The sequence below is a fragment of the Erythrolamprus reginae genome, chromosome 9 (genome assembly GCF_031021105.1).
Source record: "Erythrolamprus reginae isolate rEryReg1 chromosome 9, rEryReg1.hap1, whole genome shotgun sequence".
NCBI classification, from domain to species: Eukaryota; Metazoa; Chordata; class Lepidosauria; order Squamata; family Dipsadidae; genus Erythrolamprus; species Erythrolamprus reginae.
The window spans coordinates 52838815-52858865 of NC_091958.1; the positions used below are offsets into that span (position 1 = coordinate 52838815).

The 20051-nt window shown below is 45.0% G+C and overlaps 2 protein-coding genes across 5 annotated transcripts in view; both read left to right on the forward strand.

The window, feature by feature from the left end:
- Window positions 1-6859, forward strand: part of LOC139172322 (E3 ubiquitin-protein ligase SMURF1) — a 63849-nt gene extending 56990 nt beyond the window's left edge. Inside the window, exons 17-18 of one of the 2 annotated variants that reach the window (XM_070761302.1) lie at window positions 813-888; window positions 2803-6859. In XM_070761302.1, the coding sequence (XP_070617403.1) occupies window positions 813-888; window positions 2803-2902 (176 nt within the window). In that variant the 3' untranslated portion in view covers window positions 2903-6859. Of the gene's footprint in view, window positions 1-803; window positions 889-2802 lie in introns of both variants that reach the window. The other variant, XM_070761301.1, reaches the window with a different exon arrangement.
- Window positions 6860-15317: 8458 nt separating this feature from the next.
- The window catches only part of RNF216 (ring finger protein 216), a 75678-nt gene continuing 70944 nt past the window's right edge, over window positions 15318-20051 (forward strand). Inside the window, exons 1-2 of one of the 3 annotated variants that reach the window (XM_070761298.1) lie at window positions 15318-15408; window positions 19422-19534. In XM_070761298.1, the coding sequence (XP_070617399.1) occupies window positions 19471-19534 (64 nt within the window). In that variant the 5' untranslated portion in view covers window positions 15318-15408; window positions 19422-19470. Of the gene's footprint in view, window positions 15409-18119; window positions 19284-19421; window positions 19535-20051 lie in introns of those variants that run through there. The other 2 variants (XM_070761300.1, XM_070761299.1) reach the window with 2 other exon arrangements.

Below are 20051 nucleotides of genomic sequence, written 5' to 3' on the forward strand. Positions count from 1 at the left end.
ACTTATCAGGAAAGACTTCATGGACTCAATCTGTATAGTCTGGAGGACAGAAGGAAAAGGGGGGACATGATCGAAACATTTAAATATGTTAAAGGGTTAAATAAGGTTCAGGAGGGAAGTGTTTTTAATAAGAAAGTGAACCCAAGAACAAGGGGGCACAATCTGAGGTTAGTTGGGGGAAAGATCAGAAGCAACGTGAGAAAGTATAATTTGATTGAAAGAGTAGTAGATGCTTAGAACAAACTTCCAGCAGACGTGGTTGGTAAATCCACAGGAACTGAATTTAAACCTGCCTGGGATAAACATAGATCCATCGTAAGATAAAATACAGGAAATAGTATAAGGGCAGACTAGATGGGCCATGGGGTATTTTTCTGCCGTCATCCTTCTATATTTCTAAAACAGAATTGCAACAAAGAGGGTGAGGTAGATGAGGACAAAACCCTGAATTAACCTAGTTAATACAGCAACCTCTTATCCATTAATACCTCTGCCTTGTTGAAAATGACGGCATCCAATCAAAGCTTTGAGGTCCCTGATGTTTCCGGGCCTCTGCCTGAACAGCTCAGGTCTCTTCTGAGTAGCAGCTGCTTTCCAGAATCTCGGGCCAGAAGAGAGCGGCCTTGGGGAGGAGCTCTTTGTAAGCGCCCAGCATACTGTGCCAGGTGTGTCCACACCCCTAAAGAAGGAGTCCCGATTTCCTGTACTCTACTTGGTTGAGATCCGAGGTTACCAGGGGTCAGGACAGCGTGATAACACCGCCAGACTTTTGAAGAGCTTTAACTAGAATGTCTATTTGCAAGGTTCTACAGGCGCGGCAGGACCCAGGCTGTTCACTATCCACTTGATTGATGCAAACACAGACAACCTCCCAAAAGCTCATACTTGGTAAGTCCCTCGGGCGCGACTGCAAATCGGGGAGTAGGCCGGGATTATGAAAAATATGTTTGTTTCTGCCAGGTGAAGTTGTAAAGTCTTATGTATAGTCTGGAGGACAGAAGGAAAAGGGGGGATATGATTGAGACATTTAAATATGTGAAAGGGTTAAATAAGGTCCAGGAGGGAAGTGTTTTTAATAGGAAAGTGAAGAACAAGGGGGCACAATTGGGGGAAAGATCAGAAGCAACGTGAGAAAATATTTGACTGAAAGAGGAGTAGATGCTTGGAACAAAACTTCCAGCAGACGTGGTTGGTAAATCCACAGTAACTGAATGTAAACCTGCCTGGGATAAACATAGATCCATCCTAAGATCAAATACAGGAAATCGTATAAGGACAGTCTAGATGGACCAGGAGGTCTTTTTCTGTCGTCAATCTTCTATGTTTCTATGTTTGTCCCAACCCAGCAGTTTGAAAGCAGGTAAAAAAAGGCAAGCAGAAGAATAGGGGCCACCTTTGGTGGGAAGGTAACAGAGAGTTCCGTGCGCCTTTGGCATTTAGTCATGCCGTCCACATGACCACGAAGACGACTTTGGACAGCACTGACTCTTTGGCTTTAAATTTTAAATTTTATAAGTTAGAATTTAATAGTTTAAAAAAGGTTTACAGTAGAATAAATTTAGACATGCTATTTGCTATATTATATGTTTTTGAATAAGTATTTTACAAACAAAGTAATTAATTAACATATAGAGTCAAATTTAATAAATATCTAATATAAATGTATATTATTTTTCTATTGATCTGACTATAGTTAGGTTTTTATTTTTTGTAGTAGTTAGACTTCTAAGATAAGCGGAGCAATGGCAGCTCCTTGAGTGTTCAATGTTGTGTGTTTTTGTTTGTCCTTTAAAAAAAAATTCAATAAAAATATTTCAAAAAAAAAAAGAAGAAGTATAGGGGCCACCCTTGGTGGGAAGGTAACAGAGAGTTCTGTGCGCCTTTGGCATTTAGTCATGCCGTCCACATGACCACAAAGATGTCTTCGGACAGTGCTGGCTCTTCGGTTTTAAAGCGGAGATGAGCAGCGCCCCCTAGAGTTAGGGACGACTAGCACCTATGTGCGAGGGGAACCTTTACCTTGAACCCGACTGTTAGGTGAATCTGGCTTCCCGGTTGACTTTGTATGTCAAAAGGTTGCCACAGTTCATCCCGTGACCTTGGGACACTATGACTGTCATAAATCTGAACAACTTTGATGGAAATAAATTGGAGAAGCTGATGGCACGATGGGGTTTTTTAAATCTTTAAATATTTTAATTAATTGAATTATTTATGATTTGTTTTACACTTGTTGTGAGCCGCCCCGAGTCTTCGGAGAGGGGCGGCATACAAATCCAAATAATAAATAAATAAATAAAATAAATAAATAAATAAGGTGAAAGGTTATATGCTGAGTAGAATCTGTGACGAAAACTCTTTTAATAATAACAAATGCAAAGTAGAGCTAAGGAAATTTTAAAAATATATAAACTAGTAAATATTTGAACCCCCCGCAAGTGGTGGTGGTGGTGAGATTGTCAGTCGGGTGATGGGCACATGCACTGTGCACCGTTTTACGTTTGTTTTATATAACTTTATATGCAAAACCAATAAAAATATATTTTAAAAAAAAATCTGAACCAATTGCCAAGCATCTGAATTTTGATGGCAGGACCACAGGGATGCTACAAAGATGGTAACTCTGAAAAGTGACCCTAAGTCACCTTTTTCAGTGCCGTTGTCATTCGAACAGCCCCTAAATGAACTTGCTGTAAATTGAGGACTGCCTGTGTAATAAATAATTATTAAGATAATTATTAAGATCATTGAATAATAATGATTAAGTAATAAAGGCACTCTGTGTTTCCTAACCTCCCGCAGCTTTAACCGAATTGACATTCCGCCTTACGAATCCTACGAGAAGCTTTATGAAAAGCTAGTGACCGCTGTGGAAGAGACCTGTGGCTTTGCGGTGGAGTGACCAGGCAACCAAAGGAAACCGATATTGCTAAAGCTCACAGACCACCAAATCAAAAAGCTGTAAGGAGAAGCTTTGCTGTGAACTTCTTTTTTTTGTCCAAAGTGTTGGGATTTGCTTGACAACTTAGGGGTGTGAAAGGCTGTTTTCCCCCTTCCTTCGATGGCTGGAAGAGGGGAGGCTTTTTATTTTTTGGAGGTTCCCAAACATACTTTCTCCCCTCTCGTGACAATAACCCTCCCATTTCCTTTCTCCATTTTCCAGGAAACAACAACAACAACCAAACCAAACACACACACACACACAGAGGCAGCCAGGTTCAGCGCTCGGTTCCGATTACCCGCGATAATTCTGCTAGATTTGTAACACATATTGTGATAAGGTCGACGACCTGTGGTCTTTTTTTTATAGGAGGTTCAAACTGTAGTTGAGTATCTTTGCCATTGGTTTGCCGAGGAGTTTGGTCGGTAGGTATGTGTGGATGTTTGTCTTCGACGCAACCCTGAGCCCTTGTAGAATCCAGAAGCTCTGGAGATAAAACGAATCCAGAAGAAAGAAAGGAAAAATTGGCACTGGAATTCCCACGAGCACATTTCAAGGAGACTCCGTTTAAGGAACGCCGAGCAGAGCGCGCAGCTCTGCAAACATAGGAAAACTGAGGATTATTATTATTCCTTGTCAGGAAGCTCTATTTTTTTCCCTTTTCCTTTTCCCCCTTCTGTGAATGAGATGACTTGGCTCTTAAGAGGAACAACTCAGGAAGAATCAAGCCATCTTGAACGATGGGGATGCCTTGCATAGGAGAGAGATTCATCCTTTGGAATCATCGTCTGTTTTTTTCCCTTTTCGTCTTGTCATCCCTGGCATCCTGTGAAAGAGACAGCAGGGCAGGGCTCAGATTCTTAAGAGAAACAACACATTCACCGCTTTTTTTCCCTCCTCCTCTCTCTCTCGCTCTGCTTTCTGAAATGCTTTCATTGTGATGTGAAATGGCCGAAATTACTTTCATGGGAAATGACTTGCAGCAAATAACAAACGGAATCTAGTACCATTTCTGAAACGGCCTGGGATATAGAACGGCTCTCGTGAAAAAGAGTTCTAACCCAGGCCTCAGACTATAGAGGACTGAGTAACCCAAACAACTATTTCCAGCTTCTGTCTTTATTTTTTTTCTCTCCCCCCCCCCGTCCCCTCCCCGACGCAATTTAGCCAATTTTCACAGTCGATACCAATTGATTTGCCCTCCAGGCAACTTCCAGGGCAAGGAAGAATCTGAACGGTAAGATTTCTCCCTGTCCAAACGCTTCTTTTTAATTTGCACAAACGAAGAAGGCCGGTAATTGTTAACAAGATAACATTTTCCTGTGGGGGTCAGAAGTTCCACTAATCATCAAGTGTAACCTTGACACTGTGTGAGAGTTCCCCTTCCTCTTCCTTTTTGCAAAGAAGCATATTAACAAGGTGTCCGGACTTCATACGTGGGTCATGTTGGTGTGGGCTTGTTTTTGTTTGTTTCTGTCTGTCAGCGAGGATATTTCTAGCGTCACTTAATACAACCAGTTGAGAATAGCTTTAAACTCTGATAGGAAAAAACCAAAATTAGAAAACGCGTCCAGATCCCCGGATTGTTTTTCTTCCCGTTTATTCAGTTGACCGTAACCTTTGGCGACGGAAAACTTTTTCAGGATTCCACGAGAGAAGGCAAACCTAACTTTTGTGATATTTGCACCGTGTGGCGAAACGATTGGGTTGTGTGGTTGACTTTAACAACTGACTCTTGCGATGTCCTTCTGGAGTTCGTTTGCACTTACAGAGGCCACCGAAACGCATTGCGGATAATCTGAGAGGGGATTAAATCAAGGAGGCCTTTCCAGAACATGGAAGGACCTTAATAAATTTCTGGACAATAGAAAATCTACCACCACCGCTGCTTTTTCAAGGGCTCTTGAAGATTATACTGTATCTTTCGTGGGGACCTCAATGGACCCCCACCACCACTGGAATTTAAGCCTCTCAAGAATCATAAAGGTGTGAATTCCGCTCCCACTCAAATGATTTGCACAGTCTGTTTCCCAGTTAATAAACGGCATTAAGTGTGGTAAGCAATTCTCCTTGAGCCATGCATTAAAATAGTCTGGCATAAGATCAGCAGAGATACTTCCGTGGCATTTATAGGCTGAGTTCTTGCATCATTCTTGTCTCACATTGTGGTGCTTTGGCCAGGTCCAAAATCAAGGACTCGCCAAGGGGTCAAAGGGTGAAATGCAAAAGGCAAGCCTGGCAGATAGCATAAAAGGTAGCTTTTTGGACAGGGGCCTGCACACCTGGCCACTTTTAATAAGACGCCTGGCCTTCAACTCCCACAATTGGCTGAGGAATTCTGGAAGTCGAAATCCAGCAGTCTTAAAGGGGGCCAGGGTTGGAGAGCCCCCGCCCTAGAAGGAGGATCGGATAGCAGGCTTCAGGACAGGTTCTCTCTGATAGTAACGTGGAGGATGGGAAGAAAGATCTCTTTAATTTTGCTCAACCTCCAGTTGCCTTCTTCTAAAGGTATCAACGTTCATCAACTACGAAGGCACGTCTGGTCGCTCCGCGAAGGTCTTCAGTTAGGATCAGAAAGCAAGCTTGGTGTGGCTTGTTTCTGGCAAGGGGCTTTGGCTTGTGTCCCAGGTGAGCGACACTACCTGGCCCCTCCCTCCGGTCAAAGGGACTGTTAAAAAACAACAACAATGGGCAGGTCTGTTTGTCTTAACCTCAACAAGGCTTAAAGGATCACTTCTACGGAAAGCTTTTGGGACAGTCCGACGCTTGGGACAAAACCCACCAGCGTGAAAGATGCTCTCCTCCACCGTGAGCATCACGCAGATGAGCAGAAGTCCTTCTTGAAAACAGCGAGTAAAGTTTACGTAAGGATGGAGCACAAAAGCCCTGCCTGCCTGCAGCCTTCCCTCTGATAAGCATTTGCAACGAAGAGATAGGAACCTGGAGTTTAGCTGTGACGCCCCTTCAGCAGGAAAGGAAAGAAGGCCAGTTTTTCCTCCGATTATCTCACCCGGAGCCTCTTGAAGTGACCTTCAGCATCCCCGTAGCCAGAGAGAAGCTGCGCCTGGAGGTCCAGCGATGCAAATCTCCCTCTCTCTCTCTCTCTCTCTCTCTCTGCATTTGTGTTTACCTGCCCTGAAATGCCTCGTCTGCCTTGGTGCGCTCCCAGGGATGCAGGAAACCAACACTTAGGAATTGGAAAGGCGGGACTAGCTACGAGTCAAAACATTGGACCAACCTTCTGCCTGTTTTAAAGCAGAGACGTCCGACCCCGGCAGCTTTGAAGACCTGCGGACTTCAACTCCCAGAATTCCCCAGCCGGCCATGCACGGGGATGGAGTTCTGGAAGCTGAACGTCCACAGGTCTTCGGAGTTGCTGAGTTTCGATGCCGCTGCTTTCAAGGGATTGCTTGCTTTAACATTACTTCTCAGGCCTCAGCCATTTGTTTTAAAACCCTTTCTCAACCACAACCCAGTATTTCTGCACTGTAGGGCACAAGAGGTTTTCCAGAAATGCAGTTGTATGTCTCTCTTGTTTGGGTTTTTTTTTCTTTCCTCCTCCTCCTTCGGTAACGTTTTTTTTGTTGTTGTTATCCATTCTTTAACCACTTTATAATGTGTTTTTTTAACTTATTCTTTTGTAATGTCTTGGGTTTTTAAATATTGCTGCTACCCTTGTTACTCTTCTCACCGTTTATATTGCAGATTTTATTTTGTAAAAAAAAAGTTGTACACTAATGTGGGGTTTTTTTTTTTTTTTCATTTTATGTCTAAATCAAAGTATTTAAAAAAAAGAAATGCTAGTTCTATTTAATGTGTTATGGAGCCGGCTGGAATAAACAGTGATTGTGTAGTAGGGTGGGCCCGGGATGGTCATGTCCATTTTTGTTACATATGCAATAAACTCTCACAACTTTAGTTCTTCTGGGGCTTGATTCTTTTATTGTTACTACGGTGGTACCTCTACTTACGAACTTAATTCGTTCTGTGACCAGGTTCTTAAGTAAAAAAAGTTTGTAAGAAGAAGCAATTTTTCCCATAGGAATCAATGTAAAAGCAATGCGTTCAATTGGGGAAACCACAGGGAGGGTGGAGGCCCCGTTTCCTCCCAGGAGATTCCTAGAGAGGCCCCACGGAGGCTTTTCCCTGCCTTTTCTGGCCGTTTCCTCCCAGGAGATTCCTAGAGAGGCCCCACGGAGGCTTTTCCCTGCCTTTTCTGGCCGTTTCCTCCCAGGAGATTCCTAGAGAGGCCTCACGGAGGCTTTTCCCTGCCTTTTCCTGTTATAGTTTCGGAGGCTCGGCCCTGTTTCCTCCCAGGAGATTCCTAGAGAGGCCCCACGGAGGCTTTTCCCTGCCTTTTCCGGCCCTGTTTCCTCCCAGGAGATTCCTAGAGAGGCCCCACGGAGGCTTTTCCCTGCCTTTTCCGGTTATAGTTTTGGAGGCTCGGCCCTGTTTCCTTCCAGGGGATTCTTGGGAGAGGCCCCACGGAAGCTACTCCCCGCCTTTTCTGGCCCTGTTTCCTCCCAGGAGATTCCTAGAGAGGCCCCATGGAGGCTTTTCCCTGCCTTTTCCAATTATAGTTTCGGAGGCTCGGCCCTGTTTCCTCCCAGGAGATACTTTGGAGAGGCCCCAGGGAGGCTACTCCCCGCCTTTTCCGGCCCTGTTTCCTCCCAGGAGATTCCTAGAGAGGCCCCATGGAGGCTTTTCCCTGCCTTTCCTGGTTATAGGTTTGGAGGCTCGGCCCTGTTTCCTCCCAGGAGATTCTTGGGAGAGGCCCCACGGAGGCTACTCCCTGCCTTTTCCGGCCCAGTTTCCTCCCAGGAGATTCCTAGAGAGGCCCCACGGAGGCTTTTTCCTGCCTTTTCCGGTTATAGTTTCGGAGGCTCGGCCCTGTTTCCTTCCAGGGGATTCTTGGGAGAGGCCCCACGGAAGCTACTCCCCGCCTTTTCTGGCCCTGTTTCCTCCCAGGAGATTCCTAGAGAGGCCCCATGGAGGCTTTTCCCTGCCTTTTCCAATTATAGTTTCGGAGGCTCGGCCCTGTTTCCTCCCAGGAGATACTTTGGAGAGGCCCCAGGGAGGCTACTCCCCGCCTTTTCCGGCCCTGTTTCCTCCCAGGAGATTCCTAGAGAGGCCCCATGGAGGCTTTTCCCTGCCTTTCCTGGTTATAGGTTTGGAGGCTCGGCCCTGTTTCCTCCCAGGAGATTCTTGGGAGAGGCCCCACGGAGGCTACTCCCTGCCTTTTCCGGCCCAGTTTCCTCCCAGGAGATTCCTAGAGAGGCCCCACGGAGGCTTTTTCCTGCCTTTTCCGGTTATAGTTTCGGAGGTTCGGGTTTGTAAGTGGAAAATGGTTCTTGAGAAGAGGCAAAAAAAATCTTGAATACCTGGTTCCTATCTAGAAACATTCATAAGTAGAAGCGGCCTTAGGTAGAGGTACCACTGTATTATGTTTTGAAAGGCGGTATTCAAATATGGTGGGAAAATGAGCAGTTTTAAATCAGTGTTAAGTCATATTACCCCTGTGCATTAGGGATGCTAGGGGGTGCTTTTAAGGACAGTTTGTTATAGAGCAGTGATGGTGAACCTATGGCATGGGTGCCACAGGTGGCCTGTGGAAGCATATCTGCTGGCACATGAGCCGTTGCTCTAGCTCAGCTCCAATGTGCATGTGTGTGCCAGCCAGCTGATTTTTGGCTCACACACAGGCTCTGGAAGGGCGTTTTTGGCTTCCAGAGAGCCTCCGGGAGGATGGAGGAGGGCGTTTTTACCCTCTCCTGGCTCCAGGGAAGCTTTTGGAGCCTGGGGAGGGCGAAACACAAGCCTACTGGGCCCACCAGAAGTTGGGGGAAAGGCTGTTTCTGGCCCGCAGGGGGCAAGGGAAGTTGTTTTCGCTCTCCCCGAGGATTGGGTTATGGGTGTGGGCACTCGCGCATGCACAAATACTTAAAAAACAGAATATAACTTCAAGTAAATCAAACTTCTGTGAAATCAAACTGTCCACTTAGGAAGCAACACTAATTGACAATCAATTTCACCTGCTGTTGTGCAAATGGAAGAGTTGTGCAAATGAAATATTCAACGAGAATATTTCATTCATTCAGATCTAGGATGTGTTATTTGAGTGTTCCCTTTATTTTTTTGAGCAGTATACGTTTAAGTGATGGACTCTAGACCTCAATGTCATTTTCTTGACTGGACGCAAGGAACTGCACTGGCTGCCGATCAGTTTCCGGTCACAATTCAAAGTGTTGGTAATGACCTTTAAATCCCTACATGGCATTGGACCACAATACCTCCGGAACCGCCTTCTACCGCATGAATCCCAGCGGCCGATAAGGTCCCACAGAGTTGGCCTTCTCCGGGTCCCATCGACTAAACAATGTCGTCTGTCAGGCCCCAGGGGAAGAGTCTTCTCTGTGACGGCCCCTGCCCTCTTGAATCAACTCCCCCCGGAGATCAAAACGCCCCCCGCCCTCCTAGTCAAGGGAGACTAGGATAGATCTATTTCGGCCTTATTTTGGCCTCATCAGCTAGCCATACCCACTGGGACTTGAACCTGCAACCTTTGCCTTGTGAGGCAGAGAATTATCCTCTAGGCTACAGTATCCAATCCCTTCAGACCTGCACCAGGGAAGGGTTACATATTTTTGTGTCGAATCACCTTGGTGTATTGAAGGAACATCACAGCTCCTTATTTGCCTCTCAGCAATATATATATATACAGTATATATTTCTTCAGTATATATATATATATTTACTTCAGAAGAGAAGGATTTAGGGGTAGTGATTTCTGACAGTCTCAAAATGGATGAGCAGTGTGGTCGGGCGGTAGGAAAAGCAAGTAGGATGCTTGGCTGCATAGCTAGAGGTATAACAAGCAGGAAGAGGGAGATTTTGATCCCCTTATATAGAGCGCTGGTGAGACCACATTTGGAGTACTGTGTTCAGTTCTGGAGACCTCACCTACAAAAAGATATTGACAAAATTGAACAGGTCCAAAGACGGGCTACAAGGATGGTGGAAGGTCTTAAGCATAAAACGTATCAGGAAAGACTTCATGAACTCAATCTGTATAGTCTGGAGGACAGAAGGAAAAGGGGGGACATGATTGAAACATTTAAATATGTTAAAGGGTTAAATAAGGTTCAGGAGGGAAGTGTTTTTAATAGGAAAGTGAACACAAGAACAAGGGGACACAATCTGAAGTTAGTTGGGGGAAAGATCAAAAGCAACATGAGAAAATATTATTTTACTGAAAGAGTAGTAGATCCTTGGAACAAACTTCCAGCAGACGTGGTTGGTAAATCCACAGTAACTGAATTTAAACATGCCTGGGATAAATATATATCCATTGTAAGATAAAATACAGGAAATAGTATAAGGGCAGACTAGATGGACCATGAGGTCTTTTTCTGCTGTCAGTCTTCTATGCTTCTATGTTTCTTTTAATATTAGATTTGTTTTACTATTATGTTCTTTTACTATTGTTGTGAGCCGCCCCGAGTCTTCGGAGAGGGGCAGCATACAATCAAATAATAATGATAATAATAATAATAATAATAATAATAATAATAATAATAATAATAACTGGAAGATTCTGCAGTTCATAACTAGCTTTCTTGACTTATGCCCAGATTCTTCCTGATCAGTACAATTGGTGGGCCTTGAGGGGTGCTCATACTGTTAAGTTCTTGTGGGTGCTGTGTTCTGGACCAGCTCAGGCTTCCAAGCAGAGCAGCCCCATCCTAAGTCGCACGATAGTCATCCAGACAAGGATTGCAAGACAAGGTCTCCTGGTTCTAGGAATTGAGAAACCAAGATGCGTCAACATTGCTCAACCATCTCTTGAAGGCTGCCATGCTGCAAAAACCCCCACCAATGTTGATTGCTTATGTAGCATCCTATGACTATCACTGTGTTGTATCTTATGATTTATGATGAATGCTGTTAAGTATTACAATTGAACGGGTGCAAAGACGGGCTACAAAAACCGTGGGAAGTCTTAAGCATAAAACTTATCAGGAAAGACTTCATGAACTCAATCTGTCTAGTCTGGAGGGCAGAAGGGAAAGGGGCACAATCTGAGGTTAGTTGGGGAAAAGATAAGAAGCAACATGAGAAAATATTATTTGACTGAAAGAGTAGTAGATGCTTGGGAAAAACTTCCAGCAGATGTGGTTGGTAAATCCACAGGAACTGAATTTAAGCATGCCTGGGATAAACATAGATCCACCCTAAGATAAAATACAGGAAATAGTATAAGGGCAGACTAGATGGACCACGAAGTCTTTTTCTGCTGTAATCTATGTTTCTATTCTATGTTTCTATTCTGTTTTTATTCTATGCTTCTGTTTCTATTCTATGTTTCTATTCTGTTTTTATTCTATGTTTCTATTCTATGTTTCTATTTTATGTTTCTATTAAGGAGTGTGCAGAGTAACCCTTGAGTTACCAAGGATGCAGAGAGGAAAACGTGGAGGTGGCAGATACCCAACTGATAGCCTAGAGGCCCAAGTAGTAAATTCAGATAACCAGATACGTTAAGTGTATACATATTATTTACTTTGGCAAATAGCTTAGTCAAAAAACAATCCTAGTCATACACAATTACATCAGTCAATACTCTCAATACATATACACTGCCTTATTTACAAAATACATTAATGAAACCATCATTTGAACACACAGTTCTACAGCATAGTTGTACAGACAAACCAGAAATAGCAGAGAATAATGAGAGAGGGAGAAAGAGAGGCTGGCTTATGGCTCCTTATGGCTCAGTGCAACACTAACTCTTAATGATAGTTTGTTTATATATTGCCAAACCCAACCAGGTATGTACATAGATTATCAGACCAGATTATCTCAGGGACCGCCTTCTGCTGCACGAATCCCAGCGACCAGTTAGGTCCCACAGAGTGGGTCTTCTCCGGGTCCCGTCAACTAAACAATGTCGCTTGGCGGGACCCAGAGGAAGAGCCTTGTCTGTGGCGGCCCCGGCCCTCTGGAACCAACTCCCCCCGGAGATTAGAATTGCCCCCACCCTCCTCGCCTTTCGTAAGCTACTTAAAACCCACCTCTGCCATCAGGCATGGGGGAATTGAGATCCTCTTTCCCCCTAGGCCTTTACAATTCTATGCATGGTATGTATGTATGTATGTTTGGTTTTTATATTAATGGGTTTTTAATCGTTTTTAGTATTAGATTACTATTGTACACTGTTTTATTGTTGCTGTTAGCCGCCCCGAGTCTCCGGAGAGAGGCGGCATACAAATCCAATCAATCAATCAATCAATAAATAAATAAATAATAAATGCATTTTAGGAACATGATTTATCACTTATTGCTTGTACGTACACTGAGAGCTTATGAACACTGGAGACCCATTCCTTGCTTGTCCAATCACACTCGGCCAATAAAGAATTCTAAAACAAACAATTCCTTCATTTGTTGACGAAACTGGCTACGCTTTTCGATCACTCCCTTTTTTTTATGAGAAGCAAAACTTCCAGGCCAGCTGGGCTGCTACTTCCTCCCTGCTCTGATTGAACAAACATGCCCTCCTGACCAACTTTAAACCTTAGCCTGGGGCAAAACAAAACCCAGGCCATTGGCCAGGACTTGTACGGCTTTCATTTCAAGGTGCAGATCCTGGAGCTGTTCTGTTGCCTCCGGCTCTCGCCTGCACATGTGGGGTAAAAGGTAATACGTGATCCATTTGAACTGGTTGGTGTGGGGTCCTCCCTCCCACCCCCAAGGACTTGCAAACCTTTCAGGCTCTGTCTGCACAATGCATGGCTTGAGTCCAAATCTTTTGACAGGATGGAGAGATTGATTGCTTTGAAGTAAATAATAATAATAATAATAATAATAATAATAATAATAATAATAATAATAATTTATTAGATTTGTATGCTGCCCCTCTCCGAAGACTCGGGGCGGCTCACAACAACGATAAAAACAATATTATACTGGCACAAATCTAATATTAAAAAAACCCTAAAAACCCTATCATAATTAAAAACCAAACAGCACATACATACCAAACATAAATTATAATAAGCCTGGGGGAAAGGTGTCTCAGATCCCCCATGCCTGGCGGTATAGGTGGGTCTTAAGTAGTTTACGGAAGACAAGGAGGGTGGGAGCAGTTCTAATCTCCGGGGGGAATTGATTCCAGAGGGCCGGGGCCGCCACAGAGAAGGCTCTTCCCCTGGGGCCCGCCAGACGACATTGTTTAGTCGACGGGACCCGGAGAAGGCCAACTCTGTCGGACCTTATCAGCCGCTGGGATTCGTGCGGTAGCAGGCGGTTCCGGAGTAAAGCATTCACTGCTAGCAAAAAAGACAAAAATTTAACATTTTCCGATCCATTTTCTGGAGTGACTCAATACATAACGCAAAACAGTCTAGTGTTTTCCAATCTTGGCAACTAAAATAGAATATCAAAAGTTGGAAGGGACCTTGGAGGTCTTCTAGTCCAACCCCCTAACAGATGGTTATCCAGCATCTTAAAAACTTCCAGGGTTGGAGCATCTACAACTTCTGGAGACAAGTTGTTCCACTGATTAGTTGTTCTAAATGTCATGAAATGTCTCCTTAGTTCTAAGTTGCTTCTCTCCTTGTTTAGTTTCCACCCATTGCGTCTATGTTTCTACCCTCAGGTGCTTTGGAGAATAGCTTGACCCCCTCTTCTTTTTAAGATGCACGGACTTCAACTCCCACAATTCCCAACCAACATTGCTAAAACGCATCATGACAGGTGCCTATCTGGGGATGTTCTCATTTTCCCAGATGCAGTTTAAGAGTTTAATTTTGAATCCCTTCCCTTCCACAATTGCTCCACTCAATATTAGTTGCTGATCGTTGAGCTCCACCTGGTGGATAACATGTTAGGGGAAAATACAGTATACTGCTCAAAAAAATAAAGGGAGCACTTAAGCAACAGAAGATAACTCCAAGTAAATCAAACTTCTGTGAAATCAAACTGTCCACTTAGGAAGCAACACTGATTGACAATCAATTTCATTTTGCGTCAGCACATTCAACTTTGTACAGTATTCAATGAGAATATTTCATCCATTCAGATCTAGGATATGTTATTTATTTATTTATTTAGTCCAATACACAATGAGGGTTTTAGTGGGTATATATATCTATATACACATAGTAAAATACATGATGAAGGCTATAGAGGAGATACTCATAGTAAAATATATCTAAGAAATAATAGAAAAGAAGGTATAGGAATAAAACATATCAATGAAAGAATAGAAGAAGAGATATAGGAATAGAATAAAGGTATAGGAGATATAGGAGAGCAATAGGACAGGGGACGGAAGGCACTCTAGTGCACTTGTACTCGCCCCTTACTGACCTCTTAGGAATCTGGATAGGTCAACCATAGATAATCTAAGGGTAAAGTGTTTGGGGATGACACTACTGAGTCAGGTAATGAGTTCCATGCTTCGACAACTCGGTTACTGAAGTCATATTTTTTACAGTCAAGTTTGGAGCGGTTAGTATTAAGTTTAAATCTGTTGTGTGCTTTTGTGTTGTTGTGGTTGAAGCTGAGGTAGTGTTTGAGTGTTCAAATAACACATCCTAGACCTGGAGACACCTGGAGCCTGGCAAGAGGCTGTCCTCCTGGCCAATTTCCCTTAGGCCTTCCTGAGGATCGACTTGACCTGCTGGAGACTCTCCACCCTCCACCCCGCCTTGCCCCCAACCAGCCACTCTGACCTCAGCCGGACAAAAGCAAACAGAGACCAGCCAGGGCCAGGGGGTCACAAAGTTGGCTCTTCTATGACAAGTGGACTCCAACTCCCAGAATTCCTGAGCTAGCACGGTTGGCTCAGGGAATTCTGGGAGTTGAAGTCCGCAAGAGCCCACTTTGCCTACCCCGATCGTCAGGCTCTTCATCCCCTGCTGTTGAAGTCCACAAATCGCCAGGTTTGAAGACCTCTGATCTAAATCATGCTGGCTGAGGGAATTCTGGGAAGCGAACCCTACTCCTTTTAAAGCAGGGGTAGGCCAAGCGGGCTCTTCTATGACATATGGACTTCAACGCCCAGAATTCCTGAACTAGCATGGTCGGCTCAGGGAATTCTGGGAGTTGAAGTCCGCAAGAGCCCACTTTGCCTACCCCGATCGTCAGGCTCTTCATCCCCTGCTGTTCTCTCTCTCTCTATGGCCGCCACTCCCTCCGCGCGCTCTATGGCCCAGCAGGGTCCTCTCTCTCTCTCTTTCTCCCTCGCCTGCTGCCCGCTGTCCCGCCCCTCCGTCGGTCACGTGGGAGGAAAGGCGGGGCGGGAGGCGAGTAGAGGGAGAGAGGGAGGGGGCGGGGCCGAGGAGGGAGGAAGCCGGAAGCGCCGGAGCCGCGCTGGGGTCGGGCCGGAGCGCGAGGGGCAGGCCGGCCTGGGAAAGGCCCACTCGGGGCGGCCGGCCAGGGAAGCGCGAGGGCCGCGAGCGGTGAGTTGGACGGAGAGCGGGGCGGGGAGGAGGGGGGAGGAAGGGGGGGAAACTCTCTTTCTTCCCTGGGGAGGGGGGAAGGGGGGGGTCTTGCTTTCCCTTTCCCTTCCTTTTCCCCTGAGGGGGTCTTCCCCCCTCTTCCCCCCTTCCTTTTATGGCAGTGTTTCTCAACCTTGGGCGTTTGAACTCCCAGAGTTGAAGTCCACCCATCTTCAAACGGCCAAGGTTGAGAAACACTGTTTAATGGGGGGGGGGGGGTCTCCTCTTCTTCCGTTTCCTCCTCTTTCCTTTCCTGGGGAGGGGGGCGTCTTCCCCGCCAGCCCTTCCTCCCCTCCTTTCTTGGGGTCCTCACTTTCCCTTTCCTGGGGTGTGTGTGTCTTCCCCCTCTTCTCCTTTCCTGGGTGTGGGGGGGCTTCTTCCTCTCTTCCTTCCTTTTATGGGGAGGGGGATCTCCTGTTCTTCCCTCTCCTCCTTTTTCCTTTCCTTTCTTCTCCTTTCTTGGGAAGAACTTGCACTTCTCCTTTCCTGGGGGGGGGGGGTCTTCCCCGCCAGCCCTTCCTCCCCTCCTTTCTGGGGGTCCTCCCTTTCCTGGGGGGTGGTCTCCCCCCTCTTCCGCTTCTCCTTTCCTGGGGGGTGTTCTCTTCCTTCTCCTTCCCCCTCCTTCCCTTTATGGGGAGAGGGTCTCCTCTTCCCCCTTCTCCCCTTTCCTGCGGGGGGGGGGTTCTTCTCTTCCTTCCCCATCCCCTCGCCTTCCTTTTATGGGGAGGGGGTCTCCTTCCCTCTCCCTTTCCTGAGTGGGGGGTGTCTTCTGTTGTTCCTCATCCCTTTCCTCCTCATCCCTTTCCTTTCCTGGGGTGTGTGTGTCTTCTGTTCCCCCCTTCCTTGGGGGGGATATCTTCCCCCCTCTTTCCTTGGGGGGAGGGTGTCTTCTCTTCCTTCTCCTTCTCTCTCCTTCAGCCCTTATGGGGAGGGAATCTCCCCTCCTCTTTCCCTAAGAGGTCCCCCCCCCCATGTTAATTAGAACCATCAACCAGTGGGACAGCTTGCCTCCAGAAGTTGTGAATGCTCCAACACTAGAAGTTTTAAATATGATGTTGGATAACCATCTCTCTGAAGTGGTGTAGGATTTCTTGCCCAAGCAGGGGGTTGGACTAGAAGACCTCCAAGGTCCCTTCCAACTCTGTTTTTTAATATTATTATTATTATTATTATTATTATTATTATTATTATTATTATAGAATTTTATTGGCCAAGTGTGATTGGACACACAAGGAATTTGTTTTGGTGCATTATTACTATTACTATTATTACTATTATCATTACTACACTACTTCAGACAGATGGTTATCCAACATCTTCTTCAAAACTTCCAGTGTTGGAGCATTCACAACTTCTGGAGTCAACCTGTTCCACCGATTAGTTGTTCTAACTGTCAGGAAATTTCTCCTTAGTTCTAGGTTGCTTCTCTCCTTGTTTAGTTTCCACCCATTGCTTCTTGCCCTACCCTCAGGTGTTTGGGAGAATAGCTTGACTCCTTCTTCTTTGTGGCAACCCCCGAGATGTTGGAAGACTGCTATCCTGTCTCCCCTGGTCCTTCTTTTCATCAAACTAGACATGTTTAGTTCTTGCAACTGTTCTTCGTACATTTGAAGAGAACTCTGTTGAAGTTGAATGTAGGAAATTTCCAGAGAACTATTTCTTTTTTTTAAAAAAAAAGCACACACCAGGTTTTAATTCTTCATTAACATTTGCCTTCATTTACCTTTTGGGGTTTTAATTAGGGTTGAATGCAAACATGGCTTGAAGAAATCATTTGCTCTGCTCCATTTTTTAGCCGTCTCTCCGAGCCACGTTGTTGTTTTTCCCATTTATGGAATGGCCCTTCGTGTAACTTCTCTCTCCCACCTGTTCTCTCCATGTTCAGTTTCCTTCCTTGACGACACCATCCCACAATCTCCTTTTCCCCTCCCCTTTCTCTCCCTAAAACAGTCATAGAAACATAGAAACATAGAAGTCTGACGGCAGAAAAAGACCTCATGGTCCATCTAGTCTGCCCTTATACTATTTCCTGTATTTTATCTTAGGATGGATATATGTTTATCCCAGGCATGTTTAAATTCAGTGACTGTGGATTTACCAACCACGTCTACTGGAAGTTTGTTCCAAGGATCTACTCCTCTTTCAGTAAAATAATATTTTCTCATGTTGCTTTTGATCTTTCCCCCAACTAACTTCAGATTGTGTCCCCTTGTTCTTGTGTTCACTTTCCTTGCTTCTCCTTGGAAAGTCATCCATGGGGGATTACCAGAATAAATTTCCTGGTTTGTAATTGCTGGCAGGGACAAAGTCTGTTTACCTACTAATCTAGTTTTGTGTGCAATGAAAACACAAGGTGGGATGCCCGACCGGACTCTCAGGGCAGTGTTTCCCAACCGTGGCAACTTGAAGATATCTGGACTTCAACTCCCAGAATTCCCCAGCCAGCGAAATGTGGTTGAATTTGTCTTTGGTGCAGATGCTCTCAGTGTGCATAAAATAAAATATACATTAGAATAGAATAGAATAAAGAATAGAATAAAATAAAATAGAATAAAATTAAAAATTAAAGAGATGAGAATTAGAAGAGAATAAGGAATAGGAATAGAATAGAATAGAATTCTTTATTGGCCAAGTGGGATTGGACACACAAGGAATTTGTCTTTGGTGCAGATGCTCTCAGTGTGCGTAAAATAAAATATACATTTGTCAAGAATCTAGAGGTACAACACTTCAAGGTTGTCATAGACGTCAAAGAAGCAATCAGGAAACGATCAGCTTCCGGTCATCTTCGGCTTAGCGGCCACAATGGAGCCGAAAAATTTCCATCGTTAAGCGAGAGGTTTATTAAGCGAGTTTTATTCTGTTTTACGACCTTTCTTGCCAATGTTGTTAAGTGACTTAGGGAAGTTGTTCAGTGGTTAGGTGTCTTCCCCCTTGATTTGGGTGGTGTGATGATTATGAGGTGTGGAAGGAAGGAAGGAAGGAAGGAAGGAAGGAAGGAAGGAAGGAAGGAAAAGAGTAGGGAGGAAGAAGTAAGGAAGAAAAAAAGAATAGGGACAAAAGAAGGAAGGGAGGAAAAGGAGTAACGGGGAAGAGAGGAAAAGAGGGAGGAAGGAAGAAAGGAAAAGAATAGGAAGGAAAAAGGAAGGAAGGAGAAGGAGGAAGGAAGGAAAAGAATAGTGAGGAGAAGGAAAGAAGAAAGGAAAAGAGTAGGGAGGAAAAAGGAAGGAAGAAAAAAGAATAGGGACATAAAAGTAAGGAAGGAAGGGAGGAAGAAGGAAGGAAGGAAGGAAAAGAGGGAGGAGGAAGGAAGGAAAAGAGTAGGAAGAAAAAGGAAGGAAAAGGAAAAAGGAAAGAAGGAAAAGAATAGCGAGGAGAAGGAAGGAATGAAGAAAAAAAGGAGGAAGAAGGAAGGAAAAGAGTAGGGAGGAAAAAGGAAGGAAGAAAAAAGAATAGGGACATAAACGTAAGGAAGGAAGGGAGGAAGAAGGAAGGAAGGAAAAGAGGGAGGAGGAAGGAAGGAAAAGAGTAGGAAGAAAAAGGAAGGAAGGAAAAGGAAAAAGGAAAGAAGGAAAAGAATAGCGAGGAGAAGGAAGGAATGAAGAAAAAAAAGGAGGAAGAAGGAAGGAAAAGAGTAGGGCGGAAAAAGGAAGGAAGGAAGAAAAAGAAAAAAGGAGGAAGGAAGGAAGAAAAAGAAAAAAGGAGGAAAAAAGGAAGGAAGGAAGGCATCCATCCATAGTGATACAAGATGCTACAGTGAGCAGGCTCATTCTGCTCACTGCCAGGAGTTCGATCCTAACCAGTTCAAGGCCAACTCAGCCTTCCATCCTTCCAAGGTGGGTAAAATGATGACCCAGATTTTTTTTTTGGGGGGGGGGGGGGGCATAAGCTGATTTTGCAAACCGCTTAGAGAGGGCTGTCAAGCACCGTGAAGCAGTGTATAAACGGTCAAACGGTCCTCCTCCCTTTTTCAGGGGCTCCTTGACCAAGTGGATGTCATGCCCAGGCGCGTAACCTCCTAACATGGAAGACGGAGGTCAGGAAGAAGCCATCGACTTGAATAGCTTCCGGAGCCATCGAGGGAAAGGTGAGTCCTCGGGCAGTTCCTCCACTTCGGGCCGCCAGAATTTCTGCGGCTAAGCAAGGCAGGCGGTGAAGCCTCTTGCGCAAGGGATTCTGGGAGTTGGAGTCCACAGGCCACGAAGGGCTGCCCACCCCTGTCCTGGGACTTCCCCCCTGCCCTTTTTACTAAGCACGGGCCAAGGATTTCCGTCTAGAGTCGGAAGGACGGACATGATGCATAATTATTTATCAATTTTGTTTATTTTATTCTTCTTTCTTTTTCCTTCCCTCCTCCCTTGCTTTTCCTCACTATTCTTTTCCTTCCTTCTTTTTCTCCCTACTCTTTTCATTCCTTCCTTCCTCTTTTTCCTTTTCTTCCTTTTCCTCACTATTCTTTTCCTTCTTTCCTGGTTTCCTTCCTTCCTTTTCCTCCTTATTCTTCTCCTTCCTTCCTTCCTTTTTTCCTTCCTTCCTTTTCCTCCTTATTCTTCTCCTTCCTTCCTTCCTTTTTTCCTTCCTTCCTTTTCCTCCTTATTCTTCTC